Here is a 26,536-nt window from a genome sequence, read left to right as displayed (position 1 = left end):
ACGGCGTGGCCCTAGCATCCGAATGGATGCAAAAGGGGTATAAAAGCGAGTTGGCCAGAAGTTTTGCAAACATTTTGACACCGTTTGCGGACTCTGACAGAGTTTTGTGTGTGTGGAATACATACTTGTAATATTTTCAAAGTGAACGCGCAGCCAGCCAGCCAGCTAAGGGCTCTCAGAATGGTGAGTACAGTAGACAGGGGGGTTGGATGGAGATCGAGATCGAGATCGAGTGGGATGATGGGATGGAAACGGGATCCCTATCGATTTAATGCTCGATCGTTTGCGGTTGGATCGAGATTGGGCTGGGTGTTAGTTTGTGTTTTGTGTGTTTTGTGTTTTGTGTTTTGTGCGGCGGCTGCTGCTGCCGCTGCTGCTGCTGCTGCTCTGGCAATTATTTCTGAGCTGGCGTCGGCTGGACTGGATCTATTTTTAGATTTAGCTTCAATTACATTGCCACTAGAAACGAGTTTAGCCGCCAAAGCCAGCCGCCAGAGGAAAACCCATTCAATCGGCCGTTTGGCAATTGAAAATGTTTTGAAAATGCTATTTATGCACAGGTCGCGGCTCGAAAGGCATCTCAGCTGCTATACTCGTACTCGTGCTCGTATCTGGATTTCTTAAGTGGCCATCACGAGTCCGAGTCACGAACCCAGATGTGTCTGAAGAGATACAGTTACGCCGCTTCGCTATTCTCTCCGTCTCCCTCTCCCCTGCAGATCGTTTTCGCTCTGTCTGACCTTTGCGTTTCTCCAGCGCGCCGTGAAAGTGCTCCGTCCGTCCGTCCCGTCCCGGCTTGTGTTTGGCATTTCCTTACAATGTGCCTAAGTATTCTCTTTTATCATTTGCGTGTGCGCTGCCCATTTAGATCCGAAAGCGGCAATTAGCTCTGTCCGCCCCGGTCTTAGTCTCAGTCCCCATCCCGCCTCTTGCCTCTTTCTCCGTTTGGATTTCTCGTGCAGCTTAATCTCGTTCGCTCAAAGTCAATCTTCTGGGCAGCATTTTCATAATGGTTGCATAAGCTGTAGGCACAACACAACAGCTTGTCCCAGGCGCAGGTACAGGTACGGCTACCAGTTCTCAGTTCCCTCAGTTCTCAGGGCAAGTGTTCTATCCAGGGAGATACAGATCAATTGAATTGGATCATACGTACGCGTTCCATATTACAAGTTTGTTGACACCCCGCCATCGTATACGTAATATTTGTATTACAAAAAAAACCTGAATATGCCATACATAAAAAAAGTATTATTATATATGCATGTATTATATAAAGTATCAGGGGGCGATTGAGTGAACAGTGGGCAGATGGAAGATATACGAGCCGCGGGGCAGAGCGCAGGCGCAAGCGCACAATGATCGTAAATCTAATTGTGAACAGGCCTACCTACATTGTTCGTACGTTTATGGTACTCTGGTACTCTGGTACTCGTTGGTATAGCTATAGCTATAGCCACTACTAGGTACAATGTGTATATTGAGTCTCGATCTGTCGAGCTGGCTCTGCGGGTGCTGCGGGCGGACAGACGAGCGCGGCTGCACGTAACGGAACGGAACGGAAACGGGCAATAATTTGCGACGCAAACGTTTTACAGCGCATTAACGAGTACTTAGCATGGAGATCGAGATGGTCCAGCGGCAACTCGAAAATTTCTTTAGGAGTTAAGTGTGGGAGGAGCTGCTGCCACACCCGCCCCGCCACACACCCGCGCTGATGCTCGCGCTTTTTCTCCTGTGCGCATGACTTACAGTGACATTCTTCAATTCTACAATTTCAATGAGTGTGTGTTTGTGTTTGTGTGTGTGTGGTGTGTGTGTGTGTGTGTGTGTGTATGACACGGTAAGCCCAGCGTCAGTGGCCAGTGTCCAGTGGCCAGTGGCGTCGTCTGATCGCCGAGTGCAACGACAGGGGGCTGAGCACTGCGATAACCCAAGTAACGGCCATGACTGGCAGCGATCGCTTTTGGATGTGGGGGGTGGGGGGACATGGATATGCATGTGGACTTATCACCCTCTGGCCACTTCCTTTGTCCGTCTAAAGACCCCATTAGAGGCGCTTGTCTCCGCCAGCGATTCGGGCGTGGGACGAACGCGCCGACTATGGGGGAGGGGGAGCGGTGGGGCCTGATTTGGGGCCGCATTGTCTGAGAGACACACATACAAGAGCAAATGCCAAACAAAACGAAATAAACCGCTGGCACATGCGTGCTTTTCGAGCAAGAAACGTTCTATATACAGGCGAGGGGCGACTGCAGAGTTCCTCACACGCGAAAGTGAAAATATCATCCGTAGGCTACAAGTATTTTGTCGCACAAGAGGAAATTCCCAAAGGGGAATGCACATGTGTATCATATATTGATCGATCAACCCTCGTCGCCTCGCTTATATGTACATATGTATGTGGCGATGTATCTGTGTGATGTGCATGGGCTCTGGCAGAACGGTCCCCAGCATTTTGACATTTGAGTTTTGCAGTTAGTCTGCTTTCTGCTTCTCTTGCGGCTTGGGGTTTTTCCTATTTCTCTGGCTGCGTTGGAAAATCCTTAACTTCGGTGCACTTTTTCGCGATCGAATCCGTATCCGAACCCGAATCCGAATCCGTGTCTTGCTGTGCTGTGCTGTGTCCCATTGCCTTGGCTCCACGTCGTGCATATCGTGCATACAGTGTATCGGCATACATATCGGCTATAGATATAGCCGCGTATTTGTTTTGTGCAGGGTGAATATTTTGGAAAATTACCCAGAATCGCGTATGCCTGGGCATACTATATATCCGAATATATGTACATATATGTGAATAATAATCGGTGTGAACGTGAGAATTGTGCGGCCCCTGCGACGCCGCTGTCGATGCCGCCGAGTGTCAATTATGTGGAAATATATTTACAAAAATATATACAGATATATTTCGTATACATGTACGTACGTGTGTGCTAGTGTGTGTGTGTGTGTGTGTGTGTGATTCCTCCTGGCACTGAATGTCACTAAATGCGCCCGCCCGCCCCCCACATAGGCCCGCTTCTTAGTCGCATGTGACAGAAAGAGAGAGAGAGAGAGAGAAAGAGTGCAAGAGAGGGAGTGTACACTGTGTCTGTGTGTGTGTGGTTGTGGTGCGTGTAGATCAGTCGCGCCCCCTCCCTTACCCCACTCAACAAACAATTTTCATTCATTCAATCGTTGCCCACCGCCCCCCGCCCCCTGCGCTCGATCCAAGCGGCAATTTTGCTTTGGCTCTTCTCCGATCCGATCCGCTCTGCGCTGCGCTGCGCTGCTCTGTCCTGTCCCCAAAGCCACGCACAAACAAAACGACAACAGATAAAGAGGAGGCAGAGAGAGAGAGAGAGAGAGAACGAAAGAGCCGAAGAAGAACAGTGGGTTGCATGGATAGTGCCCTGGCCACGCCCCCCTATGACGCCTATTAGGCGTTATCAGCGCACACATAAAGACCTGACCAAAATCCACACAAAATGGCGATGAACCCGAGTGCCAGAGAAATACCGCAGGCCTGAATCTGAATCTAACTGCCGTTGGATCTCGGCAACCAAGCAACACATCCATCGACCACATCGACCACATCGACCCGGGTCCGCCCCGGAGGGAGGAGGAGCGATAAGCGATAATCGCGAAAATTTTGGAGCCCAAAGCTCGCATCGAACCCGAAACAAGCGGCTAAGGTAAGCGGAGACTTTGCATATTCGGAATATACTCGCACAGATTAAAAGATGGGATATACTCGTATCATTTACGAGTATCAGGGTATAGGGTATAGATATATCTATTCCTTGTAGGAGTGCCCGTATAGATCTGTGAGCTTCGGTTTACCCGATGCCAGCCTTTCTTCCATGTTTGCGTATTTCTTTAGCGGTCTCACACCCATTTTACAAGTTCAGTCTGTCCCAATTTGAGGTTAATAACATCGGCTATGGGTCTGGGGTCTGGGTCTGGGTCTGAGGCCATGTACGATTAATTCGTAAATAGTCGCTGTCGGTGTCGGTGTCGGTGGCCCTGTCCCAGTCCCTGGCCCTGGCCCTGCATTTTGTACGCGGTAGTACCTCAACTCAAATGACAAACACACAAATTTGTGTGAAAAGAAATTGTTACAAGGTCAATACTAGTTTGAGCGAACGAAGCGAACGTTGGCAGAAATATTTACGTGTCCATTTACAAGCATTTACAGGGTTCTCCTCCTCTCATTCTGCCCCTACATTTTGTTCTCTGTTGTGTTTGTGTTGTAAATTCAGACGTGTTTATTTTTATTAGCGCATATTTTGTCGCACAATAGTTGAAGTTGCCGACGCGTTGGCTTGTGTGTGTTTTGTGTCTGTGTGTACGAGTCAAGATTCTCCGGCGACAATTTCCGGTTCCGTTATTTAAATCTGTAATGGGTGTTCCACCACCACCACCACCACCATCACCATCACCACCACCATAACACCATTAAGCATATGCGTATGTGTGTTTCATTCAATTTACACTCATTGATCAGTTTCAGTGCGTGGGAAACCATCCATTGCAATGCATTGCCTCTGCCATTGATCATTCTCCTTAAGCGGAGCAGATCGTGGTATAAGCGAATGGAAGTCACCATTTCCTATAGTTTGCATAGTTCTATATGCTAGGATGATGACCCATCCCTCCAAATACTTCCTATAATCCGCAATAGATGATTGTCATTAAATGCGCTTCTCAATCGAATTTCTTGTTGCATACCATTCGGAGCATGGAACTGCTCGGATCGGAATTTTCCTAAACGCTTATAGTAGATATATGATTCATCTAAGCCTATATCCATATGCAGCTTACTGCTGCAAATATTATTAAATAGATCAATTGCATGCCTGCGACCTGTCGAGCAACTTATACGTACATATATAAGTATAACAGGATTGACCATATCGGGCACTATCGGGCATCATCATTATATTTCTAGGAAGAGAGGAATGCGAGAGGAATCCCTGAAGATTATTTTTTATTTTTTTTTCCATTCATCGGTTGCTTTACTCCGGGCGGGGATATACTTTCCTGGAATGACTCATTGCCGTTCAGAAAAAGTGCAAGTCCCCTGCCTCCAACCCTCCCTCTACGCCCTATTGCTGCCACTGAATTATGCAAATTAGTCGAGTAACGACTAACGACTAACGACTAACGACCAACGACCGAGAACAGGAGCGATAACTCAATATGGCAGTGACCAAATTGGGGCATTAATTGAATTCGGTTCTGTTTAATAATATTATTAGCGTCGCTTGAGGGGGAATGTCCAGGGACTGGCGGGGACGCTTGGGATTTTGCATGATGAATTGCGAGAAATCAGATTAATCAAGCTGACGAGTGACGAGTGAGTACGCAATCCACGACACGGGGGGCATGTGATTGTATCAATGGAGCTGGAGACAGAGATGGAGGGAGACTCGTGCAATTCGATTGTCTAATTGGGATGGAATCTTTTCTCTCTAGTAGTTCGAAAAGGGTGCAAAGTGCAGGTACAGTTCCGGGTGGCACGGGAAAGTGCCCAGTCACTGTTCGTCTGAGTTTTGGGCCAATTTTCCCCCACTTACCGCCAGAGACAATGGAGCGAAGTGGGATTGTTCTGCAATTACAGGTCGCAGATAATTGCATTGATTAGCAATCGAATCAATTATTAATAATATCCAGAGGGGGAAATCCCTTTCCCACAGGCCCTCGCCTCGCCTCGCTCTCCTCATCCACAAGTCCAGAGAACAATTGCAGAGCAACAAGTGAAAGAGAGCGCGTAGCCGCAGCAGCAGCAGCAGCAGTCGAACGGATCACACACACATCGATACTTGGCCTGAGAGTCACTGAGAGCGGAGTATCTGTGTGTATCGACGCTGCTTCGCTCTGGTGGCGGTGCTGCTGCTGCTGCTGTTGCTGCTCTTGCTGCCTTCTGGCTCTGCTCGCTTATAACACAATGTTACCGCCAAACGCCTCGTAGTCCTTAAAGACGCAGCAACAAGTAAACATCGAATCGAGAGCCGCAGAACAGCTTGAACATTCAGATTCAGATACAGATACAGATTCCGAATACAATTCCGATTCAGTTTCCGATTCTGATTCCGATTCACGCTGTAGTGTAACAAAGTGCGCCGGCAATAAATAAGAATCAAGTGCCCATTGAATTAATTCTCTGCAGAGAAACACACAGTGAGAGAGTGAGTGAGAGACAGAGAGAGAGAGAGAGAGAGAAAGAGTGTGCCATAGAGCGGGAAAAAAAAAGGTGAAATAATCGTCAAGTTTTACGTGGAACGAACCTGTAGAACGCGTGCCGTGCCGTGCCGTAGTACTGCACCATGCGGTGCCGGTCACCAAAAAATTGCTTCTAAAAAAAAAAAAAACCACAAACAAACCACAACCGAAATTACGAAAATGTAATAAAAGTTTTTAACATTTAAACTCAAACTGAAACTCGATTTTGGAGCAGCTTTCAAGATTGCCAGCAATTAAAAAATTACGACTAAATGTTCAAAATAAAACAGATCGAATTTAAGCAAGTGGTGTGGTGTATGTTGTGTGATGTGAGTGGAAAATAACCGCGCTAATACGCGTTAAATGATGGAAAAATTGAACAATCGTTGTTCAGTTAATGCATTTATAAAGGCCGCGCTTGCATGGGCACCGATTAGCCAAGAGAGTGTGCAATCGATTTGGCCGAAAGAGGCCCATGGCCCATGCACCATGCACCAAGTACCAATTGCTTATCGGCTCCGCTTTAATCTGTAATCTTTGTGTTCAGGTCCACACTCGAAAGACCGACCGATCGGCCTGTCCTGTCCTGTCCTGTCTGTCCATGCGTCCGACTGTTGACCGAATTGCCATAAGGCTAAAAACGGGAACGGAACGGAGCTACCTGCTGCTGCTGCTGCTTGCTGCTGCTGGACAACAGCAGCAGCAGCATCATCATCATCGTCTTGGCCGCCCTGGTCCCTCTCCCATATAGCCATATCAGTGTTGGCCCTTGCTGCTGCTTCTGCTGCTGTTGTTGTTGTTGGTTTCGCATTGATGTTGCCACCATGCAACAGCAGCAGCAGCAGCAGCAGCTACACAAAGTCCACACAGACACACTTACCCATCATGGTTGTGTGTGTGAGTATCTGTAGTCCGAATTCGGACGGACCTTTTCGTTTCATTCTGTGTGTGTTGTCAAGGGTGCGGCAGAACAACTTTCGTTGATATTCGATCGAAATTGATCCGCTGATGATGTCATAAGTGATGCCACAGCATCACCGAAACAGGGACAAGGGTCTGCTCGAGTGGCTGTTTGTTGCTGTTTTTTTTCCTCTTTCTTTTTCCTTTTTTTATTTGGTATTGATGGAATGGGGAATTTATTGGAATGTCTTTGGCATCATTTCCTCGAAATCATCAAAATCGCTGGCGCGGCATCTCTCTATTGCTGCGCCGCCACGCCACGCCACGCCCCGCCCCTCCACGCCTTCTCCAGCGCTCACAATTGTGCGTGTGCAACAGGAAATATATATTTTATGTTATAATGTACATATGTATGCGTGCCCCTGCACATAAATATCGATATATGTATATACATATATGTGCATTTGTATGCTGGTATATATATTTTTTGCGTGCAAACACTTCCGACATTTTAAATGCAGCAAACGAAGCGATCGGACCGGCTAAATAAATCAACATCAACGGCGGCAATGGCAACGGCAACGGCAAAGGCAAAGGCAGCAGCAGCGGCAGCATGGACGCCAGCAGCCGCAGCCGCAGCCCAGCCAGTGGCAGCTAGCAGCTGCCCCCGTCCCTGTTCCCGTTCCCCATTTGGCCACTCAATGCATATTAAATGATTTAAATCAACAACGTCGGCGGCATCGACAGCAGCAGCAGCGACATTAATAACAATAAATGACAATCAGCGATCGGGGCGGTGGTATAACAAATGCCATTTAGCACATGAGCATCTGAGCATCTGAGCATCTGAGGTGCACATTTATTTATAATGTAAATGTTCTCAAATTGGAAACGATTCCCATCCAGGCAAATCAAGTGTAATCGGTGGCTGAAATTAGTATACAGCAAATCGGAACGGAGTGAAAGCAAATCCCGATTGAAAACTAAATTATGGATATTCTGTGATATTTTAGATAAACCCCAACCAAACCCAACATCTGCGGCCACAGCAACTTAACTACAAACAGTAGAGAAAATATAAAACTAAATGCAAAGAAAACTGTGTTATATACAAAGTACTTAAACAGCAAACAAGCGAAAGTACTTGGGCAAACATTACACTCCAGCATTATACAATAATTGGACAACAAACAAACTTCTCGCTCTCAAAGAGATCTGAGAACCAAACAACCAACAAACAAACAGAAAAAAAAAAACAAAAACTTAAACTTAAACTCAAACTCAAGCATCGCAGACAGAGAAATTGTTCTACGCTATGAAGAAGCTGTCACTAAATGTGAGTATCAATCGGGTTGACATCAGCATTCTACACATACTCGTACTCGGATGGGGATGGGGGATGGGGGATGGGGGATGGATGGGTAATGCAAACAACATGTTGTTGCCACTTCAGGGTGGGCAGGGAGGGGGCGGGTGTAATGAAATGCACTTTTCAAGTTCAGAAAAACGGAATACTGGAATTCTGGGAAAGGGGCATTGTGGGGATGCGCGGGGAGTGCGTGTCATGTTAATGAACTTGAAAAAAAAAGAAAAGACAACCGACTGACGGGAGGGCAGATCATAAGAGCCAGAACCAGAACCAGAACCATAGCCAGAGCCAGATCGTGATGATCGCAATGATGAAGTTGCCGCTGCCTCTCGCTCGATGACTGTTGAAGTTATTCCGAGTCCGAAGTGAAACCGAAAGCTGAATGAGCGGCACAGTCCATTAATTGGCAGGAGAATTAATTGGAGCCATAGACAAACATCCATCCAGATCAGGCAATTGATTGGAGAGCTTGGTGTCTGACAAATCAATGATTCGATGCCACAGCTAAATTATGTTCATAGTCTAGGCTACGCCTTCGCGATGGGTCGGAATGAAAGCCCATTAGTAGAGAGCCAAAGCAAGAGCTACGAGAAGATACTTAGAGCTAGTCCGTGGGCGAAGGATCTTGCTCGGATCTTTGGCCCAATGGATGGTCAATGGATATGGATTGACCTTCGCCTTTGCGGATGGCCGGCCAGTGGTTTGAAGTGGCTCTAATTGAATTCGGCGATAAATCACTGCCACGCGCCACCTCTGCCGCATCCAGCAGATCCACAAACAGATCCTCCTCTCCCCCCACCGATCGGGGGTGCCGAGAGTGCTTGGCTAATTGAAAAGCAATTGTGGGGCGCACTCAGCTATGCTCATATACACATGTATGTGTGTGTGTGTGTGTGTGTGTGTGTGGGTGGGTGGTTGAGTGGATGCGCACTTTTCAGATACAAATAATGTACATACAAATGTATCTGGTATCTGGCAGATACCCATCTGACTTTGATGTTGGCAATTCAAGAGGCAACTGCTTCTGCCTGTGCTGCTTGTGCTGCTTCTGCTGCGGCAGTCATTGGCCATATATCATACGCATATGCACATGTTCTTTTTTTTATTCGCCATGCATATAAATATATGTACTCGTGTATGTATGTATGTATGTACGATATTTTAAGAGGCTTACATATGTTTCGTATCTGCCAACTGTTCCCCGATTGTCATTTGGCTCATTTCCTGCAGTTCAATGCCCCAAAAACTCAGTTGATGGTTTCGTTTGTTTGTTTGTTCATTTCAATGTTTATTTGTTTGCCATTGGCTGCCTTTTTGGTGTGCCTTTGTGGCTTTAACCTGTGAGACCTGCTTGCAATGGGGGGGGAGTATCTTTCATTTGAGAACAGAACATAACCATAGACACCATAACCATAATAAATACCCAATTCTTGAATTAACCATCCCATCCCATGGATTGGTACATCCCTCCATCACTTAACGACTCAATATCAAACAATGAAACAATGAATGAAAGGGGTTCTGTGGGGAATTGTGTTGGCCAAATACGCGCTCGTAATCATGGCCATCCGCTGGCAATTCACATTGAAATTGGCTGATGCAATCATTTTACGGCCTGTCTGCAAAATAAAATTAATTTTCGCCTTTTATGGGCCGCGCCCCGCCGCCTGTGCCAACTCCTAACTAGATATTAAATGCGCTATATATATTCATACATAATTATACCTACTCACTGAACGAATCAATTATTGTTGCCAATAAAGATCATTAAATAATTAATGGGTTCTTATGTCAGCGGGCCGGGGGCATATATACTCGTGCTCGTATAAAACGCCGTAATTAGCCATGAAAATTAACAAAATAATTGACAAAATGCCATTAAAACTTCACAATAAACAATAATCACATATTAACGACAGCGGCGAAACGGGGGCCTGTCAATATCGAAGATAACAACAAAAAAAAAAAAGAGCGTGGGGTCTGCTCAGTGCGACAGGTTGCCATATAAGCATATATCCAATCGCGATCCCGATCCAGAGACGTGGCCAGAGCTGCAGCCGGTGGAGCCTGTGTGTGTTTGCGCGGCAACATTTACAAATGTTAATGATTGATTTTGTGTCATGTAATCGACATAATAGGCTGGGCAGCAGGTGGCAGGGGAATGAATATCTGGGGGTGGGGGGGGAGGGTAAGGTGAACGCAAACTCGTTTTCAGGCATTTATCCAATTTAATTGACGTCAAGCCACCGCCACTCGGACAACCACTCGAAGCGTCACACACACAATTTCTTCCGTCCTTGGCCGTACGGGGCAGCAATGTTGCGATTGCAATTGCTATTGCTATTGCTACGAGTATTGCAGTTGTTGCTGTGCTTAGAGTCGAGTTGTAAGTGACCTTATTGGGTCCAAGAGAATTGGCCAACACTCCGTACACACTCACACTCGTAGCTCACATAGCTCAAACGGAATGCGAAGTGAGCCCCAAAATCGAAAGATTCTCATGAATCAGCTTGTGGCATTTCTCGCATTCTTGGTGTCCACGAGCCGTGTGCTTTGCGTCTCTCTGCTCTTGCAATGCCAATCTGTGTGGTATTATTGTATCGATCAGAAAGAGGAGACAGTTTTTGAACCTATATCAAAATCCTACTGTCTGTTGTCGATTCTTTAGAGTTTAAAAGCTTACGTTTCTTGGTTAAGCATCATCATCATCCTATTTCTGGCACCGAGGGAATCTCAAGCTTCGCTTTGCAATGCCTCTCCTTCTTCTGCGGGGTTCTTGTGCACAGCTGCTTGCCTCCAGCCACATGCCACATGCCACACATGCTACATTCCACATTTACTTATTGGTCTCATTGCAATTGGTTCCTTTCTTCGAATCGCTTCAAATCGGATTGGTTCGCACGTTGCCTCTTTGGAAAGTGACTCATTTCCGTTGCCGCTTGACAAATGTGGAATGAACACTATATGCATACCATCATATATATTTTCGCACTCGCACTCGTACAAATACTTGTATTTGCCAAACACTTTAACCAAATCGTTGGAATATAGGTCGCCGCTTTTCCATTTTTCAAATATTTGTATTTTTTTTTTTTTCATTATTTGTGTTTATTTGTTGGCTTTTGACGTGAGGAAAATTGCCAAGTGCTAAAATAGTAGCCCCGAAAAGGAATGCGATGCGATTCCACTACCCAGACATACACATCTCTGATCCCTAACACATATACGCGTATCCTCATGCTCTTAATATCGCCTCTGAATGCTTGGCATTTCCTTTTTCTGTACGCTGATGCTCCGCGATAATCGGCTTAAGCAGTGGAAGCTCCCGAGTGCTGATTCCGTGAATTTGAAATCGAAATTCAACCGAAAATAAACCACACCTTGCGCTGTGCCATCATCGGGAGATTGAGAGATTGGGTATCGCTGCTCACTGATCAGTGATCCCCCCGACACCAACCCCCACCCCCGCGGACTGATGAGGCATCCAGCTGCGTCTCGTCGCGTAATGGCCCTATCGAGAGCTCCAGCGCACACGCTGGGTTACGTTTCATTAATTGCCCGCCAGTCGATTCGCGTATCGATAATATTTAAATCCGAATGCAGTCTCCCATAAAGAGAGCAAAAACTTAATTATGTGATTTATAAGCTTTTCGATTTTATTTAAAACAAAACGTCCAACCACAGCCACAGCCACAACAACAACAACAAAACGGTATTGAAAATTGGCACAAAATCAGCAAAAAGGCGATCAACATTTTTGTATTTTGTTGTTGTTGTTGTTGTTGTTTTTGTTAAATATTTTGCGAGTAATTTCCTCAATGGACTTGTTTATTTACTCATACTTACAAAATGCAGGCAAGGCAGGCAGACACAAATGCAATCTTTTATACGAGTATTAATGAGAGTGAAACGTGTGACATGCTTCTGTGCGCCCGTGCCTCAAATGTCTGAATCTGCCCCTGCCCCTGCCCCTGCCACCGCCTCGAACTCATTGGAATCTACGCTCTGAGCCAGAGCCACAGTTGGGGCTGTCATTGTGACTGTGTCTGTGTCTGTGGCTGATGTATGATAATTTCGCGTGCATTTGGAAAACAAACTGAAACCAGTTCGCCAGGCTAAATTGTTTTGCTTTCAATTAAACTAATAAAATGCCAATGTACATATGTATGTATGTATATCTATCTGTCTGTCAGTTTGTTTGTGCCAAATGGTCGCCCAACTGGCTGGCACGACGACGACGGCAGCACAGCAGAGGCAGAAGCAGAAGCAGACCAGACCGACCAACGTCAGCAATGTGGCAGTGGCTGAGGCAGCCAAGCGAATGCATTTCTTGATCGAATGTTTTTGCCATTACGTTCGCAAAACAGAGAGCCCAAAGAGAGCTAAATAGATGGATAGATCGATGAAGGAGTTTAACTACAACTGAGACCACGCGGCGTATGTGTGATGAAGGATGCAATAATTGCTATTGATGTGGGTTCTATCATCAGTCATCTGCTTTTATATTAGCACTTATTTATTGACAATGAGTACAATGATCTCCCAAAAGTATTCAATGTGTTTTTGGGGGCATAGATAGGCTCCTTATCAACAACTGATTAGGCAACAGCAATCATGAAGCAATTAAGTATGAGAGGATAGAGACTAACAAATGATTACCAAACTAATCACCATATAAGAGTCATAAAGATAGGGGGACACGGACACACACGCAAAGCGCGTCTAATCATTCAATTCTGGGCACAGATCTATCTCTCTATTTCCAGTATGATTAGAGTGGAATCGCACTGGCAGATGCACTCTGACAGATTTCCATTTCCATTTACCTAGTCTAGTGGAACATTTAATTGCTGCTCTCTGATTAATTCACTTTTTGACGTGATCGGGCAGACATGGACAAAGAGAGAGACAAAGAGAGGGAGTGGGGTAGAGCACGAGAGGTTGGATGTGGTGGAAAAACTAGTTTTTAGCCATGGACTGTCAGCGTCAGCGTCATCGCTCCATATGTCATTGGGTATTCCGCCAGCGTTCTGCCACACACTCCCCAGGACAAGTGGACGCAGCAGTGGTGCTGGCTTAACGGCTTTTGCGGCACAAACTGGAAGCCGCCACCGCCACCGCCGCCGCTGTCGTTGCCGCCGCTGCCACTCCGATCGACTGATGAGCAGGCAGGCACCGGTTAGCAATTCGCATCACGTATACGCCTGGGTGTTCCACTGCCAAACGAGTCGCGCTCTCCACCGATCACACACACACACACACACAGTCACGCACAGTGGCATGTGCAGTGCCAGACTCGCTGTCGTCGCTGGCTCTCTTCGTGTCTGTGTGCCTCTGTCTGTGGCAGTGTGTGTGTGTGCGCCCGTCTGATAAGAGCATGAAGCAGCAGCTGCGATGGCAACTGTGTGGCAAAGCACCAGCACCAGCAGCAGCAGCAGCAACAGCAGCAGCACCTCGACAACCTCAACAACCGCTGGCGATCTTCAGTGTTATTTTTGTTGGCAACACGAGTTGATTGCTCGCGCATGTCTCACCATTTTCCGACGCATTTGGCTCTCGTTTCTCGCTCTTTGGTGTCTCGTGCTACGCTCCGCTCCCTCTGCCCGTCGTCTTGACTGACTTTTGTCACTTGTCTGTTGGTCGCTCTTCAAACATCTTCGGGGGCCTCGAGTCTCGTGTTTGCCCAAGACTTAACCCACCCGCCCAAAAGCAGAAGCGGAATTATCGGCAGACCACCGACGACTGTGAAGTGAACAACCGAGTGTGAACTGCGGGGCCCATTCCCTTTTGGCAGATGCCGATCTATTACGAAACCCTTCGCCATTAATCTCAATAATATCAATTGGATATACCCACACACACACACACACACTCACACCCATACTTAAGTGCACTATTACTTGACTTGGAGCCATGCATTGCACCGATGTCTCCAGTCACGCTGGAAGCCATAGAAAGGCTCTGGATCAGCGCGCTCAACAGCAGCAGAAGCACCGCACTGCAACGGCAGCAACAGCAGCAGTCCAAGTGAGCGTAATGCATAGTCTACTGAGGGTTTAGGGTTTTCTAAAAGTTATTAAGTATATAAATCTTTAGCTTGCAGAGAGAAACCTGCGCCAAAAGTCCACTCTAACCCTAGATATACCACGATTTGTGGATATGAAAATCTAACTATCAGAGGCGTTTACTTCCAGCTGCCAACTCCCAAGATCCGCTTGAATCATACTTATCGCTGTACTATCTCTTTGATATCTAAACAGACTGATAGCCATGTCCCACGTGATCTATGGCAAATATTTATGTGCATACAAAATGTTTCTGTGAAATATTCGTAATGTGTGAATTAAGATTTCCAGGAGAAAGAAAGAGTTTTTTTTTTGTTGGTTTGGTTGGTTTGGTTGGGTGAAGATTTCACGATTTTAGAAACGCTTCTTCAGTGCAGTGCATACTGGCTACAACCGGCCAGAGAAGAGCTACTCTCGTACCCGTACAATATTATGCGTTTCTTTTTGCTTTTTTGCTTTTTTGCTTTTTTGCTGTTTTCCTGTTTTGCATTTCGCTGCCACACAGCTCAAGCGATAGCCAGAGATTTTTCATGAATAAATGAATATTAATTGAATGCAAGCAAATTGCTTCTTGGGGAGTGCAGGAGACTCTCCTGCATGTCCATCAAATTAACAGAAGCGTTTAGTGATCGACGCAGGCGCAACGGCCGCAACGGCCGCAACGGCAGCACCGCCACCACCACCACACCACGATTTGCCACTTGCTGGAGTGGTGTGCCACTTTGGCGGATTGGTGGTACCAAGCAGTCTCGCCATCGAATGTTTGCTGCCGTTGTTTTTTTTTTGTTTTGTTTTTGCGTTCCTAAGCACATTTTAGTTTCGCTGTAAAAAAAAATGTCTTCATATGGCCATTGGCAAACTGTTGGCTCTGAGAGAGGGGCCGTGCCGAGGGCGGGGCACAGCGTGGGGCACCAGAGCAGTGAAGAGCAGCAACTGGGGGGCTGGCAGGCAGTTTGTGTTTTGGCTTTCGGTGGTGGCCTGCCATGCTTGCGTAGCCAAGCGTTACACACAGGCAGACTCTATCGCAATATGTATCTACGAGTACATATATACTAATCTACATACATATGTACCCACCATATGTACCGGGACAGTAGGTACGTCTGTACAATGCACGCGTTTGTTGGGGCACAGTTTGGCAGGAATAGCATTGTTCCTATCGCTGTACAGCTGTATATCTACATATAAGCCCCTTAAGCCATGATATATATGGATATGAGTATATCTTCCGATAACACTTCTCTCACATTCCAAGACAAATCTAAGGCGCAAAGCTGATAAGAAGTCCCCCAGGCGACAACCAGCTGGACTTGAATCTATTCTATTAATAGAGCAAGCAAATAAGCAACATGAATCGACTATAAGTTGACCCTTGCTGGGGGTTTCTGTCAGTTCACAGACAAACCTTTCGCTGCCAGTTTATTCAGTGTTGCAGGGTGTAGAGTTAACAGACTTAACAAAAGATCTCTTGGCTAACATTTTCCTGCTCTCTTGCCATTGCTGGGATAACCCTTCGTTATCTAATCTTCGTAATCTAAGCCACAACTTCTTTTGAAGTTCAGTGTTGAGTGTCGTAGGACAAAAAGAGTGTTTGGTAATGCTCTCGCCTTCGTGCCGCTATGCACATCAGCATAGCGATATACCCTTCGCGGCGTGTGGCAGCGGGCACAATAATAATTATAAACTATTGCGCAAAAAAGAATTCACAAGCCGTTTGTCTGCTATAATTGCCATTATTATTTTTGGCTCATGACTTCATTCAATGTCGCCTGGCCGGGGTAGAAATAAAAACATCGTATCCGATTGGATCGGCCACACCAGCACGGGCAGAGGCAACAGGCACAGGCACAGCCACTGGCAGGCACAGCAATCAAATCAAAGTTGAATAGTGAACAATCAGACAACAATCAACAACATGGCAATTGAGAGCCAGTGGCGTGCGTGCGACTCGCTCCAATGATTCAGTTATATGTACATATATGCACACATACACACACACATACATACATATGTATATATTCTCGCAAAGATATCTCTACAGTATGGCTATTTGAATAATGGGAAGACTTGTATGTATGGCACACTCTCGACTTGAATTGATACAAAGCGTCGGCCGACAAATAAAATCAATTGGCAGCTAATCAAAAGTCAAATGCAAACAAATTGCCAGCACATGCTGCCAGCTTGTGACGCTGACACAGACGTCGACGTCGATGTCGACGTCAACGTTGACAGAGACAGAGACAGCGACAGCGACAGCAACAACGCGATTGACAAGAGAGTCGAGACGAAAGACTGAAGATCGGAGATCGGAGATCGATTAAGGCAATCACGTTCGTTGGCTCCTTTTTGTGGTTTCTGTGGTCAACGATGAAGTCATTCATTTCATTTCATTCATTCAACAATGCCACAGCGCTGCTTCAACTTTCCCTTGCCCTCACTCTGGCCCACACTCTACCCTCCTGCCACCCACCTTCCTGTTACATTATCTCTGACGCTGGTCGCATATCGATTATACAATTTATGCGGCCGGCAAAAGAGCGTTAAAAATAAATGCATGCACCCAAACTGAAACTTGCCGCAGATGCCAATGATGCCATAAATCGTGCAACTCGAAGCCAATTAGCACTCGCCAAGTCCAACTGAAAATCGAACCCGATACGGTACGATACGCTCTGAACCCAGGGCCACACCACACCACCACTGAACAGTATGTGTGCTGGGGAAATGCGAGTACTGAAGAGCTTCCTCATGCAACAGCCCAGCTGTTGCACTTTGCACGACACACTGGGACACACTGCTCTGACGTACCGTACTCGGCGACATTTGGCCACAACTTGCACTTTTCATCGCCCAACACGTGTGCTAAAGCACAGCTGCTAATTAGATCTTCATATTGATTGCTCGAAAGGAAAGCCAGAGGGGCCAGGGGTTAGCTGAGAGTATGCCAGAGTTAAAGGTTAAGAGATGAATGTAAGTGTTCTTTCAGGGCTTAAGGATTATGATGCCAGTTGCCAGTTGCCAGATGGAAGTTGATAACAATTGGCTCCCAGGACAGCCTACTTTTAGGGGCCTGCAGAGTCCCAATTAATAGCCACTCGAAAATAGAGAAAACACTCAATAAACAATCGAGCAGTTGCTCGAGATATATATACATACGTATTCTTTTCTTTTGGCTAGGCCATTTGGCAAGCGACTGATGAACTTTCTTAGAATTCCCATTCGCATTCCTCAATGCCCATATAGCGTATACATATGTACCCATATACCGATATACCCATTCCCACTGCCATAAATCAAAAGCGAACTGAAAATGCGCCCGACTTAATTGAATACATCAACAAGGCAATAACAAATCAATTTAACTTAAGCACATAACAGAACAGAACAGAACGGAACAGATTCCAAGAATCCAAGATTCGACAGCCGAATCATCTCGCGACTTGATGCGTTCAAGCTAAATATATAAAAATCACAAGAGCAGCAATGGGAATGGGAATGAGCATGGGAAGTGCTCCTCCTTTCATGTTGTGGCTGTTGCTGCCAGAAATAGTCGACGCGTCGTGCTGTCTGCTTGGGTTTTCATTCAGCTTTTCCATTTCTCAATCACCGGGGTCTGCTCTGCGCTGGCTGCGCACACAGGAATTTCCCACATTTCATGTCCAAGCAAACAATTGGCACAATGTGCAAATGGAAAAATTTACAATTTTAATCAAATTATTCAATAGTTTGGAATGCCCTCCTCCTCCTTCTCCTTCTTCTTGTCCGCCTTGTAATTGAGACTCGAGAGAGCGAGAAAGAGTGACAGCAGAGAGAGAGACGGACCGACAGACTCGCTCGGCAAATTGATCAAATATGCAAAGTAAACAAATTTTACGAGTATTTGGGGGCTTGTCTGTCACACGCATCTGTGTGTGTGTGTGTGTGTGTGTGGGGGGAATGTGAATGTAAATGAATGCTCTCCTTCGGGCCCACGAAACTTACATCATAAATAAAGCGAGCCGACAGCTTGCAAATAATGCAATAAACATTGAAATTGTCTGGCTATTTATAGAGCTGTCCTACGATAAGATCGTCTCGTCTGCAACTGCAATTGCACCTTTGCAGACAGTGTAGACAGTGCAGACAGAGAAGGGGTTTACGAGTATTTTTAGCCGACAGTCGACTGTCAGGCGGTGTCTATTTATAGCGATGCCAAGCGATGCCAATCGTTGCAGTTGTTGCATGGTATGGGGCCCCGAGGCCGTGGCTGCCCTTGCCCCTGTCTCTCTGTCTCTGTATCTGTTCCTGTCCCTCTATTCTCGTCTTCCAACCCAAGTGGCGGCGGCTCCGTTTCAAGGCTCGGCTTGGCCCATATCTGCTTACCCAGATGGCCAAGGGGGCCGCCTTTGGGGATCTCGGCTAATTGAGGGCCCAAATGCAGCTTGGTCGCTGGCTCTATAAGTCAATATATGTGGGAATCTATTTATAGTGCATTTCCGGTTGGTTCTCGCCTGTTGCTTATCCACCTCTCTGTTTCTGTTTGGCCTTTGCAGATGTGTTCCCGCAACATAAAGATCTCGGTGGTGCTGTTTCTCGTCTTGATACCAATCTTCACAGCCTTGCCACACAACCACAATCTGTCGAAGCGCAGCAACTTCTTCGATCTGGAGTGCAAGGGGATCTTCAACAAGACCATGTTCTTTCGCCTGGATCGCATCTGCGAGGACTGCTATCAGCTGTTCCGCGAGACGAGTATACATCGGTTATGCAAGTAAGTTACCCAGTCCACTAACACCACCCATATACACCCATGTCCAGCGTATAACTAACACACAACCCTGAAGCAGAGATCTCCCCAAAAAACAGCGGTCCGATCGATTACGAATCTGATTTGCCTGAAAGCATTTCAAGGCGAACGAAATGGAAAATATGTACATTTTCTTGGAGTCGGATGTCAAAACTGTGGCAGAGACTCGAGACCCTGACACAGATCAGAGATTGGAATCGGGGCAAATGGTCTTTGGCCTAAGGCCATGCTGATCTATTCTAAACGATTTTTTTTTGTTTGAGGCCTTTCCTATTCATTTCTGTGACTTTCTCGACTTTCTACATCTGTGGTTCTTGTCTATGTCTATTCGATGCAGGGCCAATTGTTTCGCCCACGAAACCTTCGGGGACTGCCTCAAGGTGCTGCTGATCGACGATGAAGAGATCTCGCAGCTGCAGCACTCTATGAAAGTTATCAACGGATCGCCCTATCCCTTTCACAAGCCTATTTTCAAATAGATTGCTTATGTTTCTTCTTCCTTTCTGTATCTGTATCTGTTTCTGTTTCCGTTTCTATTTCTATATTTCCGTTTCCGTTTCCTCTGCCTCTTCCGGTTTTGTTTTTGTATTTGTTTTGGTGCTTTTATTTGACTTGAGTTTGCTTCAGTTACCATTATGTTTCATTATGATTTTCGTGTTTAATTTTAGGAAAGACTGCTTTGATTCAAAATGGTTTGGCGAGTGCCTGAAAGTGCTGCTAATACCAGAAGAAGAGGTATCGAACTTGCAACACTTTCTGAGGGTTGTGAACGGTTCGCCCATATCCTTCAACAACACGCCGGGCCAAACATAACTCTAAGATCTTGAACCCCCCCCCCCGCACAGAGATCAAGAGTCCGAGCAAAAAAAACAAACAAATTTAATTATTTAAACGCCCAAATTTAATTCGTACTTATTTATTACTGTAGGCCTTACAGTTTATACTATATGTGTTTTTTTAAAAACGAATTACTTTTATTAATTTATTGAGAACGTTATGCGTTTGTTGTAAGTAACATAAATCGTAGGGAAACCACCGCATGGAGATGGAGAGATGTAGAGATGTAGAGAAAGATACGATATAGTGGGAGGAACAGTGGGTGGGTGGAAGAGATTCTACCCCCTGGAATCGAAGTATTTATTTATAAGTATTCCTAGCTTGTTTTATTATTATTATTATTATCATAATTATTATTATGTTATGTATATACAATAAACAAAAGAAATCCATTGTTTTAAATCCATGTAGAGTAGAATACAGCATTTAATTTTAAATTTTACACACGATAAATGCGCGGAAACCCCCACCTCCCCCCGAGAGTTAAAGAAAAGGCACACACACCTAACACACGAGACCGAAAGTATTTTGCAAATGTATTACAATTAATTTTGTAACGATTAAGCCCCTAATTAGCGTAAATCTGAGAAGAGAGTGGAAATATGCATATAAAAAACTATATATGGGTATCTATGTATATCCGCATATATCCAACGTATCCACTTACCCGCACCCATACTAAACTAAACTACTAAACTAAACGCTTAGTCTTAACGCTAAAACGCAATTTGTGCAAAACACAAACAAAAAACCTTTGGTAAAAGCACACAAAAAAAAAGAAGAAGGAATACATTACAAATGTAGAAAAAAGGACCATCATTCGCTGGCTATTTGAGAGTGAAGGAGGGAGAGGAGAAGGAGAGCATCAAAATTGTGATAAATGAGAATTAGAAATGCGAAGCAGACCAGCCAGAAATGAAAGAATCCCAGAACCTCACAACCAGAACCAGAACCAGAAAGAGAGCGAGCGGAACAGAGATTGAGAAAGAAACCAGAGAATAGCCGGAGACGGCGACCGTTAACCGATCGCTAACCGTTTTTGTTTTGGTACGTTTTTATTTTTAATTTTATTTTAACTTGAATTTTTCTTAAATTTTATATTTTTAACTGTCGCCGCTCTTGCATTTTTTGACATTTTTCACATGCATACCGGCTTGACGAAACTTGAGAATTTTTGACTTTTGCATTTTGGCTCACATTTTTTTGAGCGTGTCCGAAATTCCCTATAAAATATCATGCATATCCGATATCTAATGTGTCCACTGCTCTATCCAAAAACAGGCAAGAATGCTTCGGATCGCCCTTCTTCAATGCCTGCATAGAGGCTCTTCAGCTGCACGAGGAAATGGACAAGTATAACGAATGGCGCGATACCCTTGGCCGAAAGTAAACGGGCGCGGGCACTGGCACTGGCTATGGCTTTGGCACTGGCACGAGCAGCTACTTAATTCTATAACCTAACTATACTATGTACTACTACTACTACTATACATCTATCCACGAAAGTGGCAGAACCAGAATACGATACGATACGGCACGAAACAATGGCATCAAGGAAACAAACGATCGATCGACCCGAGAAGATGACAAGAAAACTGTCTAAAAACTTGAAATACCTATCTATAAAGCGAGAGAAACAAAACAAAACCAAACAGAAATGTTGCAAAAAATATTAACCACATATAACTACGACTACGAGTATATATTGTATTGCATGCATGTGGCGGAGAGTAGAAATTCGAATTCGGTTTGTTTTTTGATTTTAATTTTTGTTTTCGGCCGATCCAGCCATCGTACAACAGTCTCGTGAAGCCTTTAGTTTAGTTATTACGAGAATTATGATAGTTTCTTTTGAGTTCTTCCATAGAAAAACCAGCAAAGCAAACGAACAAGTGAACAAACGAACAAGAATCAAAATGTCTGATGTAAATAAATTATTTGTCTTCTCTTTAAATAATTCTATGCATACGCACTTATTTATAATGCCTATATATTTTGTACATTTCCTTCATTTGGTAAGCTTAAGTTATTAACCTGTTATGGCAATGAGTTTAACGCGTTCTACGACACCCACACCACCTACCACCACCCTACACAATAGACTCACTGTAAGAAGAGTACCATCGTACCCATAGAATCCATGCGTTCCACAGCAATAGAATATTGAAAATCAAAAAGCAAAAAGAATCCACCAGCACTCGACATAATTCGATTCGATTTAGTCTATCATTGCATATGCGCATAACTATTAATTAATTTAAACTTGTTTGGATCTAGTCGTAAAATATAAATAAAGATTGTATATTTCAAGATGAGTCGGCGGTGATTTTACTTGCGGTGCAAAACTTTATTATAAATTCAATATACTCTCTCCAATGTCAACATTTCAAGTGCCAAAAATCTCCACTAGTATGAGTTATCATAAATCAAGCTCCAGCATCATCCCATCACTTGAGATGAATGAAATGCCAAGTGTCGACTGCAAGAACAAGAAGGAATATGAGTTTAACGATGTTTATTTCATATTTAAGTGCATAGAATACTATATACAGGAGTTAACAGTTAAATAAAGCAAAGCCAATTACATATATGTAGCTACATATTGGGATTATTTACAGGGATTGTTGGAATTTGTTGCAATAGATTATTAGTAAAGTTAAAGCATGCGTGTTGTGTTGGGTTGGACTTTTGTGACCAATTTGTGTGTGTGCATTTTGTTGCTTAGGCGGGGGTGTTCGAATCGGGGGAAATACGGGGATATGCAGACAGCGGCTATAAGTTTGATTTAGCATAGTAAACCTTACCTGTGTCGACCTCTTCCTCAACTTTGCCGCCCTCTGGTGCCTCGGCAAACAGCTTTTCAGCCTCCTCCTTGGGGATGACGAATTCGGAATTGCGATTGGTAATGTTGGTGCTGGGAACAACAATCGGGAGATAATGTCATCGTTTACTCATGGATAGTGCAAAACTCACCAAGAGATTGGGTGGTCGCCCACACTGCTCTGATTGATCAGAGTCTGCCAGAACTTGTGGGTCTCGGCAATGATCGAAGTCGCGAATTCAGCATTCTTCGCATCCCCGTTGAAGGCAAACTGGTTCTCTGGCTTGCCATCGGGGATTTTGTAGATCTATCGGATTGGGAGTACACCAGGTTAGCAAGAACAGGAGAATGTACCCGCCAGCTGGGTGCCTTACCTTGAACCACTCAACAGTGGCGCGCAGCAAGCCCGGGAAGTACTGATCCACATCGGCAATATCGTTGACCTTCGACGCCAGCGGATCGTTCACATCAATGGCAATGATTTTCCAATCAGTTTCGCCCTCATCGATGAGAGCAATGGTGCCCAGGACCTTGACCTGCATGACATCGCCCCGCTTGGCCACGCGATAGCCAATTTCAATGACATCAATGGGGTCGTTGTCACCCTTGCAGCCCGTCGACGGCTCAATGTGGTCGGGATTCTCCCAGGTCTGCGGCAGGGCACCATAGTTCCAAATGTAGCCCTTGTGGGGGAAGCAGTTGGCCACAAAGCGCAGCTTTCCCTTCTTGATGTCCTGCTTAATGGGGTTCAATGGCGTCTTCAGGCTAATCTAAAATGTCAAAACACGCAATCGTTGAATTATGTCTAGCCAAGATTTGTCTTTGCTCACCTCCATCTTGGCATTGGTCCAACGTGGAACCTCCACCACCATGTTGTAGGTGGTCTTCTCCTCATTGGCGTACAATGGAATGTCGTGCATCGGTGAGATGACATTGCCGCATTTATTTTCTGTTGAAAGTAAAGTAAATTATGCCCATTAGTCAATCGTCCACTGGACACGCAATCCTCCCAAGGTTGATTAATTGATAATGGCCGTCTGAGGTGGCATCCAGACAAAGTTCACTCCCTCACTTATCTATGCGTAATAAATTTCATCATCCAATTTAATTTCCCCCAATTCCGATATGGTAAACTGATAAGTTAAAGTCACGTTGCACCACATCCCAATACAGTCGAAGCTCGGAAATTAGATTGTATTGCCCACACAGTTTCGGGAATCCCCGAGTTATTGAGTTATTCGAGGTGTATACAATGCGGTCATATGTTATTTCTGGAAGAACTTTGTATTGCCCACACATTGCCTTATCTGTTAACTTAGAAATAAAAATGGGAGTCCCCGAGTTATTCGTGTGCAAGCGAATCGCTTGTAGAAATTTGTGTAGTTGATGGCTGAAGGTCATAATGAAAATGATCACTTTTTTTGTCCAAAAAAATGTACAGGAATTAGAACCACCCCAGGAATAGAGTGGTTCTAATTTTCGAACTTCGACTGTTTGATAAACTGATATAGTGATTCCTTGTTCGGTTCATCGGTGACAGCGCTGCCAAGAGCCCTTCTACTGATAAAGCTATGCGTTAAATAACCAGAGTCCGGTTTGACTTGTTGCATAACGACTTGGCTATGATTACCCGTAGTTTATGAAAGATCTTCTGTTCTCGCACAGATGCACGGCACAGGCGATGGCGCCCCGTCTGAGGAGCCGGATGCCGGGTCACATTGATTGGGCAGACTTTGTTCGTTCCAACACTTAGCACACACACATTTCGTACTCACTGAAATAAAGGCTGTAGCTGGGCGAGTTCTTTGCGCCCTTCTCCACGGTCTCGTACTTGGACATGTCGACGTTTAGCGTTGGCAGCGTATTAAGTTGAATGTTCCTTTGGCTCAGTGCACCAGCAGTTTTTGCTGACGTTTGGAGAATTCTGGGAAAGCGGCCTACTACCACACGTGAATTTCTTGTAATTTGTGCCAGCATTTTGTGCTCTGTTGTAGCCCTGGTTTAACTATCGCCCAATCGGCATATCGATATTCATTAATCGATACTCACGTGATCTTAGTGATGACAAAACATACTCTCTAACAGCGATGAATCTACACATCGTACGCGTTCCCGTAAGATACATTTGATTTTTGGGACAAATTTCAGCAACATGGGAAATGAATTGGCAGCATTGTTGCGCAACTTTGGCACGGAATGAGCAACAATCTGCTACCTTGGGAAAATGGGTATTATGGACTTGAAATATTGTTTGTAATTTCAGGCTCCAATTAATGCAGAATCTACTCAGTCTCTGTTTTGACCAGCAACACTGACGTCACATTTAGTCAACATTAACGTTTTATGCTTTGGCCGTTTTTATTTGATCCTTATTATGTACACAATACAATAAAAAGGACTTCTGAAAACAAGCCAATCCTGAACAAAATTTATTGAGGGATCGGATAAAACTATTTGTTTAGGGCTGAGAGGGCCAACTAGGGAGTAATATTAAACTGAATATCAAAATCGAGGAATATCAACGCATCTGTCAGTATATTTACGGTATATTATATAATCAATAATATACTTTTCAAAATGACCGCCAAACTCCATTTAGCGCACAAAAAATACTGACATTTTTCGCTCTCTAATCGTTGTGGTTTTTCAAAATTTGCGCTCTTTTTAGAGGTGAAGAGAGCGCTTTCGTGGTGACTTCCGCCTCATTTTCGTGGTGTGAGCCACATGTTCCTAACGGGAACGCGTATGGAATGAAGATTCATTGTTGCGTCATTCCATACACGTTCCCGTAAGATAGTTTTGATTTGTATGGGAACATTTTCAGCAACATGGGGAAATGAATTAGCAGCATTGTTGTGCAACTTTGGCACGAAATGTGCAACAGGTCTGAATACCTTGGGAAAATGGGTATTATGAACTTGAGATATTGTTTGTAATTTCAGGCTCCAATTAATGCAGGAACTACTCAGTCTCTGTTATAAAGATATTAACGAAATTTTGCAGCTCACAGGTACCAATAATAGGTATCAGAACCGGGATAAGGGACGGGATACAAAAATATGTCAATCTAGGAAAAATGCAATATTAATGCTTCATATTAATATTAATGCAGCTTGGAATAACAAATTTAACATCAATTAAAGGAAATAAGGTATTCAAAAGTCCTTACGCATAGAAGTAACTTGGTTGACCAGCAACACTGACGTCACATTTTGTACACACTTACGTTTTATGCTTTGGCCGTTTTTGTTTTAACCTTTTTATGTAAACAATGCAATAAAAAGGACTTTTGAAAACTAGCAAATTTTGTAGAAAATTGATGTATCTATCGGATAAAACTATTTGTTTAGGACTGAGAGGGCCAACTAGCGAGTAATATTAAACTGAATATCAAAATTATGGAATACGATTTCAATCAATAAAAATAGAACGTTAACCCTTTTTCGACCAGGGGGGTATTTAATATTTCCACGAAATTTATGTAACTTTAACATATTTTACGCATTATAGGTGAAAGATGTCGGTGGTCATTTTTGTTTTGTAAGTAAAGA

At 44.6% G+C, this 26,536-nt stretch overlaps 2 protein-coding genes across 6 annotated transcripts; one reads left to right on the top strand and one right to left on the bottom strand.

The window, feature by feature from the left end:
• The first annotated feature begins 84 nt into the window (after window positions 1–84).
• On the top strand, window positions 85–22,758 carry LOC111080748 (ion transport peptide). Of its 5 annotated transcripts, XR_005967704.1 has the most exons (5): window positions 5,964–6,170; window positions 8,118–8,440; window positions 19,074–19,291; window positions 19,996–21,211; window positions 21,446–21,533. XR_005967704.1 is itself a non-coding variant. In XM_022376548.2 (3 exons), the coding sequence occupies exons 1-3, from the start codon at window positions 14,387–14,389 to the stop codon at window positions 21,552–21,554; spliced, it is 441 nt and encodes a 146-aa protein (XP_022232240.1). In that variant the 5' UTR covers window positions 13,961–14,386; the 3' UTR covers window positions 21,555–22,758. The 5 variants fall into 5 exon arrangements, 1 of the variants encoding a protein (XP_022232240.1); XR_005967705.1 differs by lacking the exons at window positions 5,964–6,170; window positions 8,118–8,440 and adding an exon at window positions 85–183; XR_005967706.1 differs by lacking the exons at window positions 5,964–6,170; window positions 8,118–8,440 and adding an exon at window positions 2,746–3,674.
• Window positions 22,491–24,971, bottom strand: LOC111080747 (inorganic pyrophosphatase). The gene is made up of 6 exons (XM_022376546.2): window positions 24,761–24,971; window positions 23,816–23,934; window positions 23,360–23,755; window positions 23,138–23,292; window positions 22,969–23,078; window positions 22,491–22,643 (listed from the first exon to the last, which is right to left on the bottom strand). Exons 1-6 carry the CDS (start codon window positions 24,960–24,962, stop codon window positions 22,612–22,614), a joined length of 1,014 nt encoding a protein of 337 aa, XP_022232238.2. The 5' UTR covers window positions 24,963–24,971; the 3' UTR covers window positions 22,491–22,611.
• Window positions 24,972–26,536: the final 1,565 nt, after the last annotated feature.

The sequence above is a fragment of the Drosophila obscura genome, unplaced genomic scaffold (assembly GCF_018151105.1).
Source record: "Drosophila obscura isolate BZ-5 IFL unplaced genomic scaffold, ASM1815110v1 contig_186, whole genome shotgun sequence".
Classification (NCBI taxonomy): domain Eukaryota; kingdom Metazoa; phylum Arthropoda; class Insecta; order Diptera; family Drosophilidae; genus Drosophila; species Drosophila obscura.
This window is presented reverse-complemented; position numbering and strand designations above follow the sequence as displayed.